The 18,133-nt window shown below is 49.6% G+C and overlaps 2 protein-coding genes across 6 annotated transcripts in view; one reads left to right on the top strand and one right to left on the bottom strand.

Annotated features, from left to right (window-relative positions):
* Positions 1-13,825, bottom strand: part of PBX3 (PBX homeobox 3) — a 97,909-nt gene extending 84,084 nt beyond the window's left edge. For 2 of the 4 annotated variants that reach the window (XM_031602003.2, XM_031602004.2), the window contains exons 1-2: positions 10,920-11,954; positions 10,168-10,241 (exon numbers count right to left, since the gene is read on the bottom strand). In XM_031602003.2, the coding sequence (XP_031457863.1) occupies positions 10,168-10,241; positions 10,920-11,116 (271 nt within the window). In that variant the 5' untranslated portion in view covers positions 11,117-11,954. The other 2 variants (XM_090121161.1, XM_090121162.1) reach the window with 2 other exon arrangements.
* A 69-nt stretch (positions 13,826-13,894) lies between these two features.
* Positions 13,895-18,133, top strand: part of MAPKAP1 (MAPK associated protein 1) — an 83,120-nt gene continuing 78,881 nt past the window's right edge. For both annotated transcript variants that reach the window (XM_031602002.2, XM_031602000.2), the window contains exon 1: positions 13,895-14,039. The gene's annotated coding sequence lies outside the window, so the exon portion shown is untranslated. The remainder of the gene's footprint in view (positions 14,040-18,133) is intronic.

The following is an 18,133-nucleotide window of genomic DNA, read 5'->3' as shown; positions in this document are numbered from 1 at the left end:
GACAAGCTCCCATCCGCATGCGGTGCGGGCGGCAACGCCGGGCCCTGAGCCTCAGCCCCCCACCCAGCCCCAGTCCCAGCCCCAGCCCTGGAGCACCACCTCGCCCCGTGCCCAGCCCCGTGCCCAGCTGTGGGAGGCCACGGGCAGAAAGGCCACGCTGCTCTCAGGTCTGCACAGCAGCATCCCTAGCAGCCACTTTAGCAACAAAGCAGCTAAAGTCAATTGTTTCTTCAGTGAATAGGCTTCTGTTCTTCAGCATATATTTACTGAGGCGTTTAGGGCAGATTTTTACCATTTCATTGGAGTCTGTAGAACATGGTTGTTGTACAAATATTTACATTAGCGCTGACCACAGCCTTACTGCAGTTCCTGGAGAGAATACCATCCCCGGTCCCGTCACCCCATTCTGGAGCCCTGAGCCCGGTTCTCGCCGGTCTCACTGCCCTCACGTGCACAGCCAGAAGCTGATTCCATAGGACAGCAGTGGCCAATGCACGCTCTTTTCACCAGGCCCAGCCATGCCACAGTTTTAGACCAGAAAAACAAATGCCTTTTTTTTTGCTTCCTGGGGAAGACAGGCCGAGGACTGACTGCTCTTTCAGGTTTCTCTTTAAGCAGGCAGTTTGCTCAGACAGCATCCATAGTCCAGTAAATATTACTAAACAAAATTAAAAAAAAAAAAACTGATTTCAAGCCTACAAAACACAGCAGGGCTCAGCAGTGGTGACATCACTGCATTGATGCTGCTCGTTCCCTTCCAAAATATTAGGGATTTAAAAGTTACATAACAATCACGGTGATTAAACAGCAGCTGTTATGATAATCAGTCAGTAAAAGGAAATTGATTTGTTTAGCGCTAGCAACTACAATATTATTAGACTCTCAGTATATTGAAAGGAAGAAATATTTCCTTCATTGAACACAAAATGCCATAAATTTAGGTAAACCAAAATTAGTTCATGTAATACACTGACATCCAAGAATTTATTTATATAGAGACTATCATTTAATTTTCAGACATTCAATTTCTATACTTGGTCACAGTCAGAAGGTCAAGAACCAACAAGTCAATAAGCTCCCAAGCTCCGTATCGATGTCACACCGTTGCCCTGCCAGGCAGAGCACAGCAGCACGGCGCTGCCTGCGCACGGCCCACAGCAACGCAGGAAGTACAAGGGAGCGGCAGTGATGGCTCCCACTCTATTTGAATAACAAGTAAAAACCTAAAAATACCTCCACTGCATGTTATTACCAACTGTATCCCCAGGTTTTATAGTGACAGGACTGTGCTATAATTTCTGAGAAAACCTCAGCATAAAGCCCCATAAACCCAACCACTCCTGCAATGTATCACCTTATCCAGTGCACAACCATTTCCACAACTTTTCATGGTAGTACAATTTGTTCAAATATGGTAATAAATATATCCTTGAAGTCAAACAAGAATCATTGCACTACTGACTGCGACTCGCTCTTAGTAGTGGCAGTTAACCACGCCACCAGATCTCACGTAAAGGCAATAAGCAAACATTTTGGTGGTGTGAATTACAAACGTTCGCTAAAAGCACACTCCCCTCTTTAATCAACAAATGCATTGAAGGTGTGCTTCAAACACCTCTCCTCGCAGGTAATCGCATCCGCAAAGTTATCGCTGAAGAGCAGCCGCCCCATCCACAGCGCCGAACAAAGCCGCCGCGGTCAGAGCAGCCCGACAGCCTTTTGCTAAGGTCTCGCCCTGAATTAAAAGACCTAACATCGCTATTTAAGGCGAGGAAGAGCAGGCTGAGGAAAGCCCAAACTGCTCACCTGCAGTAGGTAAGGCCCCACTTAGACTCACTGTGATTTGAGTAGAGAGAGCACTTTAAATCCTTCTAATAGATTATTTCTTACATTGCAGTTTCAATTATACTCAATACTTTATAAAATTTTCATCATACAACACCAACTTAACACAACCTCACAAAAATTTCTGGTAGGTAACATTCCCTATTCTACAGACAGGAAAAGTGAGGCAAAAAAAGGCATCATTTGAGTGCTCCCATATGACCTTCAGCGGGACAGCAGCCAGGCCTGGCCTGCTCCCACTCAGGTCTCCTGGGGGGAGGAAGGCTGCGCCAGGCACCAGCGGGACGCACAGCCGGAGGCGCAGGCCCTCTGCCCCAGCTGCCCCTCCAACAGAAGTAACATCCTTGGGAGGTGCCGGCAGCAGAAAGTTAAGTTTGGTCCCCAAATGTCTTCATCATGCGGTTTTTTCACTCAAGAAAGCTCAAAATAAGCAGCTGGAGACAGGTGATGCTTTCCTCCACTTTCTGCGATAGAAGCAGGCCTCGTGGGTTCGTTTGTGGGTTTGTTTGTGGGCTCTGGCGCTGCCCCCCGGCAGCACGCAGCTCACCACCACGCGGCTGGCACGGCAGCAGTGCCTGCAGCACGGCCCTGCGCCTGCACGTCGTGTCTTGTGTGCTTCACCACACCAACTTCCAACAGCGACTGACTTCAGCTGCTGGGACCAGGAAGGCCGTGTGTGAAAGGGCCTTCACACAGAGCCCTGCCATTATTTCTTACCCCTTTTCCTTTCTTTTAACAACTGGGGCTCACCATGAGCACTGTCGCGCCAGCACTACACACCTGCTGGACTCTGACAGTGACCCGTGAGGAGACGGGCACGCGGGCACAGCCACTCCGCGAGCACTCAGCAATGACCAGCAGAGGCTTTGTTTGGTTTGGTTCCGTTTTATTTTTCGGTAAGCTTACGTTCCATTTCCAGAATTACTTCTCAGATATTTTTAAACTGTATTGTAAAAAGCAAAATAACCACAAAACTGCAGTAAAGCAGCTTCAAGGCCGAATAAAACACGCACACACACACAAAAGGAAAATGCGAACTAAATCAGAAACTCTCAGCGTTGAGCCATCCTGGAGCGTCCTAATACTGCGGAGGTCTCAGCGCAGTGATCGTACCTACCATATCTGCTCTAATAAATAGGTTCAATGAGTTGAGTTAAGGGCAGAGTTTAACTATTAACTCAAAATTTCCTCGCCGTTATGGCTGTAAGTCAATCCCTTAATGTTACTTTAACACAGTTTCTGGCAGTTGAATAAAATCTATGGTCAATATTACAACCCCTTCCTTCCTCAATGAAGGAAAATATACGCGTGATTTACATAAGAAATCCTGGGGAGCCCTGTCAGGGAGCGGGCGGTCAATGCTCCAGGCCTGGCTGCCCAGGAACCCACACCGACCGCTTCACTTCGGCCGCACCAGCCCTCCTCACCCAAGCCCCCAGAGCAGCACAGCCAGCAGGAAAACCCCCACGCAAGCACAGCCTGCAGCACAGCTAGCAGGCAACAAGGTTATAAAACAGAGCTGTAAGATATATCTAAAATAATACCACAAAAATCAGATGACACAAAGAATTCTAATACTTTCCTTTTGTTAAGATACAGTAACTGAGAATACAATGAAATTCTTCATGTTCAGTATCTCCCATTAGATCAATTAATATTCAGAGAAAGCCTTTAACATGAAGTTTAAATAATCATAGAAGGAGAAAAAGAACCACCAATGTTCTAGAAGCTTCTCTAGACCTTTCAATCAATTTTATTTATATGCAAAACCAAGAGAAACTCAGAAAAAACAAAGCTCCTCCTGATGCTAAAGCTCTCAATTTACTGACAGGCAAATGGCTTCATGCTGCCACTTAATCTCATTTCTTGCATAATGCCCTCTAATTAGCATATCAAAGTGAATTAATACTTCTAGGGCATTAGCAATGGGAAAATCTGCTCCAGGCTTCACAATAGCAGTTAAGCAAGAGCCAAGAAATCCTCAAAAACACCACAAACCACTTTGCATTGCAAAACTGTTCAATTTATTTATCCTCTCTCTCTAAACACTTTTACCGCACACTGTTTTACTACTGTTCACCAAACAAAATGATAATTGCCAAAGTTACCAGCATCTGTAATGCCTGTTTAGAATCTTAATTTAGACTGTATGCTTCGAGATCTCAAGATGCTTTCATCTTTATCATACACAACAGGACGTGCTGAAAAATCGTTGCTCATATAAAAAATATATACAATCAGGATAATATTCTTGAATTCCATTTCCACTTGCAATAAATAATTAAAAACTAAATAACATATGAAAAAGCCACCTGCTGGACGATGAGGAATAAGAGATTAGCTTTAAATGTTGATGCATGACTTGAGCATAGCAAAAGGTTTTGACCTGTAAACACACACAAACCCACCCCCCCTTCCAAGTGATTGATCTGCAGGACGTGTGACATCCAGCGCCTCGCACGGACTGCTACGAGTGGCACAGAGCGCGCAACGTGCGCCGAGCCCAGCGCTCACAAAGGAGTTCCGAGGAAAACAGTATAAAACTAAGATAAACACATTGTGATTTTTGCCTAGTGTTCTCACGCTAAACAAGGCCTTTGTACCCAGTTCCTGAAGCAATAACATGTTATAGCCGGTACCGCATCAGACCATTTTTTCTTTAGAAAATATTTTCAGAATCTGATTTCCATCACGGTTACTTTGTGTGCAAAATATAAACCACATTTTGTAAACACCGACTAAAGAGAAAAGCCTGACAGCCCATCACGCCGGGAGCCGCGGCGCTGAGCAGGGAAGGCAGCGCAGCGCCAGGCAGGCCGGCAACAAAGAGCAGCAGCAACACCGGGGTCAGCACGGCTTTCTGCAACCCCGTCTGCAACACGAAAGCAAAAATGAAGCATGAGAGTAACAAAATAAATAACGATAGGTATTTATCCACTACTTGGAGCCTATCTAAAGAACGCGCTTTATTGAAAAATATATACCATTCAAGCAGCAGGCTTCATTCCCCTCCATATTTAATTCCCTGTTTACTTCCACCGCAAAGACAGCATTATGGAAGGGCTCTAACGTCCAGCTGAGAAGCACAATTCATCCGTTTGGCTGATGAACTACTCTAACTTTATAAAAGCATGAACTATAAGAGCTGACAGAAACTTTAATAATTTATATTAAATATTGATGTGAATTATTTACTCCATTCATACTTAAAGACATGAATTGCCTACCAGAGAAAAGCAAATGTGACAAAAGGTCAACATGATGGTGAAAAAAGGCAGGCTGTGTCAGGCATGTGTTATCTGAACCACGCTGATCACCTTGATAAGCGAATAGCATTAAACATGACTGCTGAGAAAACAAACAAAGCATTCTTCTCGGGGTGTCAATTGGTGGCACACAAACAGCTCCATCCAGTTCTACCAACCATACCCGAAAAGGAAAACTCCGCCGAGCTCTGCGCTCACTTTGACTCAGCAGCACACAGACTTAGGATTCATTCTTATTATTAATAAAAATATTCATCATACCCTCATATGCATGATGTGCGAGGAGTTCCAAAGCAGTCTAAAAACTGAGAGCAGATACAAACCGGACTCTTTCTCTGCTGCATAATTATTAATATAGCCTTCCTATGTATTTAAATATTGTGTTACATTTGTAACAATTTAGTGCATCTAATTCTGCTGATATTTGTCTACAGTAGACTGCAAGTATCATTATATTAATGTTTCACACAAATCAATATTTAAATTGAAAAACGACAGCGTAATATCCGTATCGCACAACTTTTTCATTGAAAGCAGTAGGAATAGAGTTTGATAAATGTGTTAAGTCCTGCAAAAAGGGGCTCTTTTGCATTCACTGCGTGCTATTATTATAATTTATCTCTCAATGCAAAAATTCCTTCACTTACAACAAGCCCCCTAAAACAAACCGCACAGTAACTCCCAGAATTTACTATTTTCAGATAAGCCAGCAAATGTGCCAAATTCAAAAATAAAATGAAGGACCTTAAAAATAGCTATAAAATAAAATGAATCCCTGCTCCTACTTAAATGAGTATTGACAACTACGTCCACGTTTATCCATTACAGAGGGCAGAAAAAAACAACACCTGGAAGTACAGATCTGGTAATCAACATCAAGATTGCTGCTGAAAAGCAGCAAGGAGCACTACCAGTGCTGTGCTCTGAAGGCACGCTGCAGGTACAGATTCTGCAAGACAAAGTATCCCAATTTTGTCTAATGAAAATGATCACCATGGCTGCCTGCAGAGGAAGCGCCCTGTTAGAAATTCACCAAAGGGAGAACTGTGATTGTGAATACGTTTGAACCAGATGACCAAACGACACACGGGATATTTATCCAATTTGTTTTTTTCTAGAAGGACATTAATGAAGAAAAGCAATGCCTCTGCCATAAGGACAGTGTAACCAACCCAATATTCTACCGCATGTCTTCGTTTGTAACACATTTGCTGACAATTAAAAAAAATACCATTCAGAAGTAGAACCGATGATTCAAGGAAAAATTTAGGACACGAAGCATGAGAAAGGAAACAAAAGCTAAACAATTTCACCAAAGAAAAGATGCACGCACATAAACACACAGTTCTTACGCAGTCTTATGCATCTCCTTATGCAGTCAGGGTACATCAGAAATAGGTATTCAGCATCTTGAAAATAACACCAGGACTGCACATCAGGATTTTAAATAGCTAAACTGAGAAACAATAACAGCACAGTTGTCTAACATACGTATACACGTATACACATACATGTACACATGTGCTGTCAGTGCTGTTTCACTGTTTCATTTGACTCCTTTAACGTTCAGATAGGATTGTTAGGATTGCATATTATTATAAATTATTGCAAGTTAGTTGCATTAAATAATGATTTACCAACAGTGAAAATCTGAGATTTATGTAACACAAGGGAACGATACTATGCTACAATTAAAAAAAAAAAAAAAAAACAGTGAAAAAAGGGGTTAATATCTTCAAATTTTTGTAGGAGAAGAGGCAAAAAGCGAGTTCTTCTCGGCAAGTCACCTATCAGGCAGCTTACAGATGGTGCAGCATATTGACAAGGGGTGTTTCTGAAAGAGTTGGGCCATTTTCATCAATAATGAGCTCTGCAGCACGTAAGGGCACGATACAGACCTTTAATCTTCCGAACAGCCCTGTATGGCAGCTTACAGTTAAAGCAACAAAAATGTTTTAGCTTACGTGAAGAGCAGCAAGAAATGAAAGCCGTGGTTAATTTCACTATTTGTCTGGCCTATTTTTTTTTTCATTCTTTAAAACAAAATTCTGTACAAGAGGAGAACATTTTTAATGAACATTTTCTTCCTCACTCCTTAGACATAAAAAATAGTTCAAGCAGCCCAACCAGCCGAGCAGGCCTTTTCTCCCCCTGCGGACACCTCCTGCAGTCGAGAAGTTCATTAAGTTTTATGATCTTCCCAAGTCAGTCCTGCTTATAAGCCTCACAAAGGCCACAAATCTGGCAAACCATCATGTATGCCATTAGGCTTTACTAGTAAATGAATGCTATTTAGGGTTTGCGGTGACAGTAAATTAGGGTTTGGTTGGCAGCTATCATTGTTTTTGTTGGACTTACGCAAATAAATAAATAAACGTATCTATGACTGCATATCTGCATTCAGACATTTTTATAAATGTATGCTCCTACCCATAGAAAAGATTTTTGAAGACAAAAAAATCATCTATCAACACAGTCGCAGATGTACTCCTATGTCATCCCACTGGGAAATAATTGAAATTCTCTAACTGTTTTAAGATTGTAAGAATTAATACATTTTCATTTCTGTCTCCATGAGAATAACCAGTACCTCAGGTCAGCACTGTGCTAACGGAGGATTAATCAAAGCACAGATCCGAAGGATGCGCAGTGCACAAATAGGAGCGATTAAAAAACACAAAGGTGCAGCTCAGTTCTGGATTGCTGCTGGTGGGCGCCGAGACAGACGGACACTCAGGAACGCAACAGATGTGCCGCGCGCCCTGAGTGCGGACCGAGGGCTTCTGCGTGGCACCTCGCAGAGCAGGCACAGCACAGCAGTGGGAGCCCGCAGGCCCCCGGCCGCCTGTCTTCATGTGTACCAGAGGGGCTTCGCTAGAACTCTGGGCAACATTTTTCCTTGAACTAATTAAAGAAATGAGTGGCACTTAGTTTCTTTATGAAAACCATGCTACCTTGTGGTTGCCTCTAAGAATGCACGTTTCTATTAATACCTGCAAAGCCTTTAAGTGTATTATGCAGCACTTTCTTAAATGTTAAAATGTTAAAAAAGAAATGTCAGGCTAAATTCGGCAAGCATGGTGATTTGCTTTGTATGTGGCAATACCTCACAGGAAAAAAAACGACCGCCTAACCCTAAGAGCACAGCAAAAAGGCTTCAGATGTGATGCATCCATTAACTCATGCTGGGATGTGACGGCGCTGCTCGACCTAAGCTGGGGATTCCTCCACTTATTGTCTCACTGCCGCCCTCACAAAGTACTCGCTGACTGTACCGAACATTACTAAAACATAAAAAAAGGACATAATTCAACGTAAATATGACTTAAATATTGCATTCCTTATTTCAGAGCAGACACGACTGCGATTGCACGCTGTGCACCAGCTGCAGGCTCCCTTCTCACCCCCGGTAAGGGAGCAACGAAGCCATCACACGGATCCTACTGCCAGCACCAAGGTAAACTTCGGGTCTGATGAAAAAGCATTGAATCCCAGAGCACAATCCAATTCGGTTCCCTGGACCATGACACAATGCAGACAATGAGGGGAGGGGGAGCCCCTTCCTTAACTGCCTCTCAGACTGCCTGTCCTCACAGTTCAGAACTGTTTGACCTGTTCCCTATGAAAACAGTTTACAGGAGACACGCCAGGATTTGTGCTCCCGCTCTCGGTGCTGCAGCATGCTGACCAGAGCCATGCTGACACCAGAGCTCCAGCAGCACCAGATGCACATCCCCAGGATCCAGCTCTTGTCTGCCACAATCCACATCCCAGGCAGGTGCTGCTGGGGCTGGCAGGCACTCCTTACCCCAGGGGGTCCCCCCTTTTCCCTGGGGGTCCTCAGCTGTTCTACCAGAGGCAACTTGCAAACTTGGCTGGGCTGCTTGGAGCACAAAGGCTGAATTTCAACTCACACATTGTCACTGAACCACTCAAAAGCATTTCAAATCTCACTATCTTCTCAGGTTCCCTCTTACTTCTGCACGAATAGCAGCCCCAGCAAACACTCACTGCCAGCAGCAACCCCCGGACAGCCCGGGATGTTCCAGAGCCACCCCTGCCAGAGGCTGGCTGTGCTCCCCAATCCCCCGCAAGCACAGGGCTGCAGGACCCCAGGACCCGCGCCCGCTCCGGCTCACCACAAGCAGGGGCCGCTGCCAGCTCTGCTGCACGGGCACAAAGTTCAGGGAAGGAAAACAAACAGGAGCTGTGGACGGAGGGGCACCGCGCAGGCAGGGGGAGGCAGAGGGGATCGCTCTCCTCATCCGAGGTAATGTCACGCAGTATAAGGCGGAATCAATCTTAATATTTGCAGCGCAGCCAATATCCAGCCCTCAGCCAGCAGCAGAGCTGAAGCGGGACCCGGCGGCACAGGAGCCCGTGCACAGCGCACACCAGACGCACCCAGAGCCGCGCTCCGGGCGTCTCTGAGCTCTGCTGCGTGCACACGGCGGCTGCTTCCCTCTGTAACCCCTTTTTTCAGTCTGCAACTAGGAGGGCCGCATTGGAGCACCAAATACAGCAAAAAGGCAAACCAGTGCACGTGTTCATTTTTAAGGCCAGATGAGGGGGAAAAAAAAGTTTCTTATTCTCATAATGCAAGGCGAAATATTTTTCAAAATTGTCTTCTCTAAAAAAGAAATTTCCCTGTGCGTTCAGCGATGTAAGAAATTCGCAAAAATCCTTTAAGACACCGTCAAGAAAAACGCGGCATTCATTTCCGTCTCATTAATGTAGCACAGAAAAAAAAACTGTTGTGCACCGAATACAATTTCGGTATTTAAAACAGCACCGCGAGCTGCCAACGCGGAGCCGCTCTGCACGCGCGGCCGCATCCGTCACTCCGGCGCTGCCCGGCCCTCCCGAGCGCTTCCCGTGCGGCGCCGCCGGCGCCGTGCGCGGCGGATCCGGGGCCGGGCCGGGCGCTGCCGGGGCCGCTGCGTGCCGGTATCCCGGGCCGGGCGGGCGGCGGAGGGCCGCGCCCGAGCTGCGGGCGGCAGCGCCGAGGCGCGGCGGAGGAGGGCTCAAGATGGCTGCGGCGCGGGCCGGCCCTTACCTGTTTTCTCCTTGATCTCGCAGAGGACGCTGAAGAGCGCGGGCTTCATCCTGTGGCAGTTCAGCGCGTGCTTCCTGCAAGAGAGCGCACACAGCGTTAGCGCCCGCCGCGAACATGGCGCCCACCGCGCCGCGCCGCCAGGCCGCCCGCAGAGCCCGGCGTCGGCCCCGAAACCGGCCCCGAAACCGGCCCCGAAACCGGCCCCGAAACCGGCCCCGGCCCGCGCCAGCAGCGGCCCGAGCGGGGCCGGCTCTCCGTGCGGCTCCGCGGCGGCTCCTCTCAGCGCCGGGCCGGGCCCCGGGGCGCGCGGCGTAAATCAGCGCCGTCCGGGGGTGATTTATTGCGGAGCGGCCCGGGCCGGGCCGCGCCGCGCTTTGTTTTGCGCGGCGGTGATTTAGGACGGCCGCGGCTCTCCCCCCGCGGCGGCGTCTGCTCGGCGCCCCATCCATCTCCCGCCGCGCCGGGCACGGGGAAGCGGCGCGGAAAGTTGCGGCCCGGCCCGGGGCGCGCGGACACGCGGACAGACGGAGAGGCGGACGGACGGACGGACGCGGGGCCGCGCGGGACGGGGCCGGCTCGAGCACCGCCCGCTCCCGCGTTCGCCGCATGGCAAAGGGCATTAAATCGCGCTTCGGCCGCGCCCCGGCCGCCTGCGGGCTCCTCCGGCGCCAGAAGTTCTCTCCCGAGCGCTCCGCGGGCCGGGGCTGCGCGCCCCGCGCGCACCGACAGACAAGGCGTAACGAGACACCAACTTTGCTTGCGCCTCGTCCAGGCTTTGGTCGGTGATGGTCATGATCTGGTGCAGGATGTCCCCGATGTCCTGCTTCCTGCCGTCGCCGTCGGCCCCGTCGTGTCCGTGGGGAGGCGGCAGGGCCATGCCCCCCTGCACGGAGTGCCCCGCCAGGTTGACGCCCGCCAGGGTCTGCAGCATGCGGGACTGCTCGTCCATGGCCCCGCGCCGCGGGGGCACTGCGCGCCCGGCCTCGGCCCCGCCGCTCGCTCCGCGCTCGCACGGCAAAAAAAAAAGAAAGGCAAAAACCAGAAGGACGACGGCGGCCGAAGGAGCGGCGGCGGTGCCGGGAGCGCTGTCGGCGGCTGATCCCACGCTCTTCTCTCCCGGCGCGGTCAATCGCTCTCCTTTAGTTACAGTCTTCTCCCGTCTGCACCATGCCTCTGCCGGGCCGGGCTGCGCCGCTCCGCCGCTGCCTCTCCCCGGAACGATCTTCCTCCAAAGCTTTTTATTGTTATTATTATTATTATTATTATCCTTTCTTATTATTGTTTTTATTGTTGCTTTCTATGTCTTTCCCCACTTGTCCAAAAATCTTCTTTGCGAAAAGGCAAAAAAAAAAAAAAAAAAAAAAAAAGTTAAAAAAAAAATTCAAAATCACAAAACTTGCTTTCAGATCCCGCAGAAGTTGGGAGGGTGGCAAAGAGCAAAAACCACAACAAACCGAGCGGCCCCCACCCCGGATCGCGACATAAAAACGCCACGAAAACACAATCACAGAGGGAAAAATTAATGGCCCTCCCCCCAAAAATAACGAACGATCCCGAGTCTGTGCGCGGGGGGACGGCGGCGATCAGAAGTTTGAACTCGTGCAAAGAAAAGAGCGGAAATCGAGGGGAAAGAACTGTAAAAAAATTAATTACACACTCTGTGCAAAGCAACGTGCAAAAATATCAGCCGGCGGGGATTTATGAGCGCGGCCGCCCGGTGACTGTGTGTGCTTTATGTTGTTTGATGGCCGCTCCGGTGAGGGATTGACAGCCTGCCAATGCCACTCACTCACCCTGCAGACGTGTCACCCTGTGAGCAGGCAGCGGCCGCGGCACAGGACGAGCCGCCGCGCCCCGCCCCGCGCCGCGCCGCCCCTCCCGCCCGCCCCGCCCCGCCGGGCGTGCCCGCCGCCGCCCCGCCCCGGCCCGCGGGGTCGCCCTCCCGCCGGGCCCGGCCGCCGCGGCGCTCCCCGGGGGGCGGCCTCCACCCAGAGCGGCGGACCCGGCGGCCAATCGGCGCGGGCGAGGGCGGGCGCGGGGGGAGGCCGCGGCCAATCGGCGCCGGCGGAGCGGCGCCTTGCTCGCCCGCCCCCGCGAAGGCCCCGCCCCCCCACTGAGAAACTTGCGATTGGCCCGTTCGAACGGTCACGCGGCCGGGGCGAAAGCCGCTCCGGCCCCGCCCCTTCCGTTGCTATGGGAGCGCCCGGGCGGGGGCCTCGCCTCGCTTCCCCTCCGCGCCGCACCCCGAGCCGAGCCCGCGGCAGCCCGAGGGCGGCCTGAGCCTGCGCGGGAGCGGCCGTGGGCACCGCGTGGCAGCGCCGAGCGTGGGCGGCGGGCAGCCCGGGGAGCGGTGAAGGTTTCAGACAGCGGCGCTTTCTGGGACGTCGCTTCGGAACGGAGGGGCGCCCGGCTTTACGAAGCCGGCTTACCTCCGCGCTGTTGCGATTCCGCGTGGGGTCGTTACGGACGCGTACGCGCGCAGCACAGCCTCGTGCTCTCACGGCGTTACCTTCGGATCCCTGCCGCCCGCGGCTCCCTTACCTGCGCGGCCGCGCTGCGCTGTGAGCAATGCGCTCCTGCTGCGAGCTGTGACGGCGCTTCCACGGACGCTCGGTTCGGTGCTGGGGAGCCCCGGCAGCAACTGAAGCGGTGCTCAGCGGTGGCGATGTGCTTTGCTGTGACGGGCAGCTCCAGCTAAAAGAAGGCACGTCCAAACTAAAACCTCATCCTCGTCTCTTTGACACTTCCTGGAGGTACGGCTGACAGCTCAGGATCGGCGCGGCCAGAAGAGCTCTTCATCTTCCTCCTCAGCTCCCGCTGCTCTCCTCAATCCAGCTGACATCAGCGCGTCGCCTTCCCTCGGCTCCGTCACTCCAATGTCACCTGTTTGATGCGGGGCCCCTCACCGCGTCCCGTGGGAGATGCTGACCCGCTGTGGGTCATTTCTGGTTTACAGCACTTTCACTGTCCCTCCACGTAGGCAGCACACGTGCTCCTAGTCATCCAGGAAATCCTAGTCATCTTCCATCTTCATTGCCGTGGCGCTTCCTGGCACGAACAGTTGTGCTCTTAGTGTCATCCAGCTTTATTAAAACTGCTACTCCAAAGAGCTCTTTCGTTCTCATTATTTTGAATATTTTGCGAGTCGGCTTGCATTTGTCCACCAAGTGCGAGGCTTTGCAGGCAGACAAACGTGCTTTTGTTGAGGTGTGCAGCCGTTCAGAGGCCGATGTCCCCCGGCTGCGCGCGCCGTGCCGAGGAGGGCCGGCTTCACGTCCTGACGGCAGTGCGCGTGCCAGCGCTCCTCAGCTAAAAAGGTCGAGAACTGGGAAACAGAGTCGGTGTCATCTGTCACTTCTGTGCAGTGTCTTCGCCTGCAGTCAGCGCAGCTGCAAGTTGGCACTAGTTTTCTTCATTAAAAATTAACTGGGCTGTTTCAGGGGATTTTTTGTGTTTCTGTTCGAAGAGTCGCTAAACTGCACGTTTAATCGCAACATTTATGCACGCGTCACTGCCGAATCGCTAACCGCTCGATAACGCATTCGGCGCTGAACGAGGCCCGCTCCCTCCAGCCGGCGGCGCGCCCCGGCCCTGCTTTTACCACAGCGCCCCGCGCCGCCTCACGCGCCTCACGAAAGAGGCGCCCCGCGCCGGGCAGCCCACGACGCCGCCGAGGGAACGGAGCCCGCCACCGCTGTGCGCATGCGCGTGGCGGAGCGGCCGCCGCGGCGCCACTTCCGGGGCGGCACTTCCGGGTCGCGGCGCGGCCCTGCTCTCTCGCTGCCGCGGCGTTCCCCGGCCCCGGAAGCGCTGCCCGGCCCGCCGGCGGGGGGAGGCGGTGCCCGGCCCGGCTCCGCGTCGCGCCGCAGCCCGTAAGTGTGGAGGGGAACGGGGCCCTCGGGCGGACCGTGCGGGGCGCGCCCGGTGCCACCCGCGCGGCATCCCTTCAAGCCGCGGACCGCGACTCGTTCCCTGAGGAGCCGCCCGCTGCCGCCCGGCGCCCCGGCCTCCCGTGCGGAGCGGAGCGAGCCCGGTCCGTGCGGGCGGGAGCGGCTCGCGTTCCGCGGCTTCGTTTGCGTGGGTGTGGGGCGAGGCTCGCGCCTGACCCTTCCCTCCCCTGCTGGCGGGGCGCGGTGCTGCGGAGCTCGGCTCTGCCCGCCGGAGGGGCGGGCCGGGTGCGCGCACGGCCGGAATGAAATTGCCCCGCTTGTGTTGTGTTGGTTTTCTCGCGTTCAGCGTCAACCTGTTCGTGGACTCTTTATTTGGGTTAGACTTGGAAAAATGATATCGCTGTTTGTATATAAATTTCTACAAAAGAATTCAAGTGGTGAAGGAGAACCAGCCTGTTCACTCGGTGTCTGTTTCACCCAGCTGCAACACATGGCACAATCGACTCCTGACTTCTAGTGTAGCTCAACAAAGAAGTTCAAGCGATTTGGCAGAGCGAGGGGTACATTACTCCTTTTGTATCAATGATGTTTCCAAACTGCTGGAGACTTTGAGAAATAGATCAGTACATGCACCAGTGAGAAGCCGTTTAGCCAAGGGGACGAGCACGGGGAGCAGGCTGCTTGTTGTAGGGCAGGACTGAAACTCAGTGCCTCCCCAGGGCAGGGACAGAGCCAGTTGGATGTATAGGGCTCAGGCTGCACTGTGGTCCTCTCCAGGGTGGCGGAGAGCAATGAGCTGATGCCTCAGGTTGGGATACAGAGACAGTGCTGGTCCTGGAACACAGTGTGCTATTTCAGCAGTATCAGTGCTGCAACCAATTGTCTTTTGGTGCCAGGTAATTCAATGTTGTAACACTGCTCCATGTTTGAGATGCACCTTGCAGTGACTTTAATGTCATATTTTGCTAGCATCAGTTCTCTGTCAGAAGGGACCAAATGAGGGTTTCCTGTTGAACAGTACCACTCACAAAGACTCCTGTATGCATTTTAATATTAATTGTGAATGCATTGAGAAGTTTCATTAAGCTGTGATACCTAGCTCTCTGTAAGTTCATTTTCTTGTAGAAGACAACAAGTGGAAGTAATCTCTATCTTGTTTCCTTTCTAAATCAATTATTCCAAAAGCAAAAATTCCTTAAACGTGTTTTGGTGACTAATGAGGGAGAAGGACCATAAGTTTGACAAAAGAAAAGTTGAAAGCCAGAGAAAGTGAAGATTCATCTATGGCTGAACCAACAAGCATGTGTTCAGTTACATTTGTCACAGAGGCTTGATGTATTGAGGGTGTTAGCGTTTTGGTAGTCCAATGTCACATTTTCTAGGACTGAAATGTCCTGTTTTGTTGCAAAGCTATGTCTGGAAAATTGAAACTGGATCTGAAACTGTAGCAGACACTTGGAGGGGAAATACTGCCTTCAGTTGGAAAAGCAGTGATACGGTTACATAGCAGCGTAAAAGCTTTGAGAGTAGGCTGCTGAATGGGCTCCAGTAGAGGCAGTTGGGTTTTGTGCAATAGATTGCTGCCAAGTTTCAGTTGCACGAGCTCAACGGCAGGCTGACATCAGGAAGCAGCAGGCATGTTTGCTGCTGAGAGTCTCAGCGGATCCTGCAGGCTGCTGTAGGTACAGTGCAGCTCGGGTCTTTGTCCTGGGCCTGGAGCATTATCTGTAGGGCTGCAGACTTCCATGTGCTTTAACACCTCTGAGTCCAGTTCAGCTTCAGTGCCTCCAAACAGGCTTTCCAAAGCAACTGTGTGAGGGAAGCACAGGCAGCTCACGAGTGATTCTGTTACTGAGTGCTTTTCATGCTCAGGAAAGTCCAGTAAGTGCTGCATCCATTCACAGTAGTCTAAAGAAGTAGAAGGTGGCCTTAAAAAGCCTCCTTCTGTCTCTCTCAGTATTATATAGGCCAAAAAAATGGGAAAGTGTTGAAGCTTTCTATTTTAGTCTTTGTTGTTAAAAATTGAAGTTTGTTAAAGTGTTTGAAACAGTTATGGGATTTTTAGGCTATTGAGTACTATAGTAAAAGGAGCCAGAATGGAAACTGTAATCTAACACTTGGGCAGTCTGAGCCTATGCTTTCAGCCAAGTGCTTGTAAGTAGATGTTATATTTGCCCATCCCAGGAATGTTAAAGATGAACAAGTCATCATTTAGGCAAGCAAGCGAGAAATCTGGGTTCCGTGTAAAAGTGTTGCACATTGCTGAAAGTATTTCTTGTCAGTTCTCTTTGCAAGCAGATGTGGTCAGCATCACTGGCACAGGGGCTGCTCATCCTCATTTCTGGAACAGAGTATTCATCAGGAATGAAAATAAAATGGAAATTGCAATGTGTTGTTTAAAAGATTTCCTGGATTTGTTTGTTATTTTAAAATAAATAGTCGTAAGTGTGAATTCAAACAGCTGTTTGTTTTTGTTGTTACGCTTTTTTTTTTTTTTCTGGATGGTAAATTCTGAATGCGGGCTCTGAAATTGGGCAGGTTTCAGTGTGTTGGGCCCTCACAGTGTGATGCTGCACATGTAATGCATGTTCAGGTAATGCTTGCTAGCCAGTATGAAGAAATAAGCGTAATCATAGACATTAAAAATTAAGCAAAGTGTTTGCACATATTTAGATTAGGCAAAAAAACAGGCAAGATGCAGCTTTTCTAAACTGTTTCTATCCAAACCATTCAGCACAATATCAGAATGAAAAATGACAACACTTTGTCATCTGTTCAAATTGATATTGCACTCTTTGCAGTGACAGCTGAAAAGGCCCACAGGTGCCATATAAAGAGGTGACCATGTTGTCATATTTCATTTAGGCATCCCTCTGCAAAGCCATAATTACCTAATTAGGTTGTTAATTAGGAGATTAGCATTTCACTATATTGATAGAATGCTCTTTGCAAGCGTGATTCTAGTTACAGATTTGTCTGCCCTAATTTATAATCTTTGCATTATTTTATACTTGCTTATTTGCGTAAAATCTTGATGCAAGATAGCTCAGGTTAGCTGAGAATCAACTTGTTTGCAATTAAACGAAGATTTGACAAGATCAGGAGGCAAACAGGTAAGAGTAGATTCTTTCCATGTAGACTCCAACGTTCTCTCTCTCCTTCCCTAAAGCTCTGTAACTGAAACATTGGATTCAGCATAACTTGCATCCTGACTGGTTTGACAGCAAAAATATAGGCAAGTTTCAAGCAGTTCATGCATATAGAAATAAATATCCAATGTCAGATTGATTTTTCAGGTTGGAAAACTAACAATGAATTTTGTCAGAACTTGTGTGTAATGTATTGTTTTCTCATAACTTTCAAATTCCCATTTCATTTGTGAAAGAGCACCCCTTTAAATGACTTCAGATGATTATTTCTTTTTTAATGGTAGGATGCAAAGCATGAATGACAGCTTCTCTAAGCAAGCATGCATTCTTAAATGCACTTGAGCTTTTATTGAAACATAGGCTTGAATTTTCATGTATTACATTTCACTTTCCTTTATCCTCCACATGCAGGAGTCTGGCATTCAAGGGTTTTGATTATTTGTACTGCTGCAAATGTAGATAGCCAGGATCATTTATGTAGCAATTGCAGACAGAAGTTAACTGAAATTATTTCATACGACCTGAATCATAAATTTTGAAGTATATTTGCACTGTCCTATTCCAGCTTGGCACATGTAGGGAAAATCAATTTTATTCTAATCTGCTCATTTTTTTCATTAGTTTTTAAGATCACTTTGAAGACCTGCAGTCAGAGAGGTGTGTGAATGTGGCAGCCCATGAGTGCTGAGGTGTAACATTGTGTGATTCCTCTCGGAGCACATGGGTGACTGTCAGACCCACACTGTACCCTCCACAAATTGCATTTTGGTTTGAATGTTTTTGTTTACAGGGTTTAACTGGCTATTACTTCCCCAAGGCAGACAGTCAGTTTAAACGGCTTTTCCATATGAGCTGCGGGTCTGTAGAATTAGAAGTAGGAAATATCCTCCTTCTGCTTCTCACTCTTACTCTTTACTTTTTCAGTTT

This window comes from Phasianus colchicus, chromosome 19 (assembly GCF_987193195.1).
Source record: "Phasianus colchicus chromosome 19, bPhaCol1.hap1.1, whole genome shotgun sequence".
Taxonomy (NCBI): Eukaryota; Metazoa; Chordata; class Aves; order Galliformes; family Phasianidae; genus Phasianus; species Phasianus colchicus.
The sequence above is the reverse complement of the archived record's forward strand: the minus strand, read 5'-3'. Positions and strand labels throughout refer to the sequence as shown.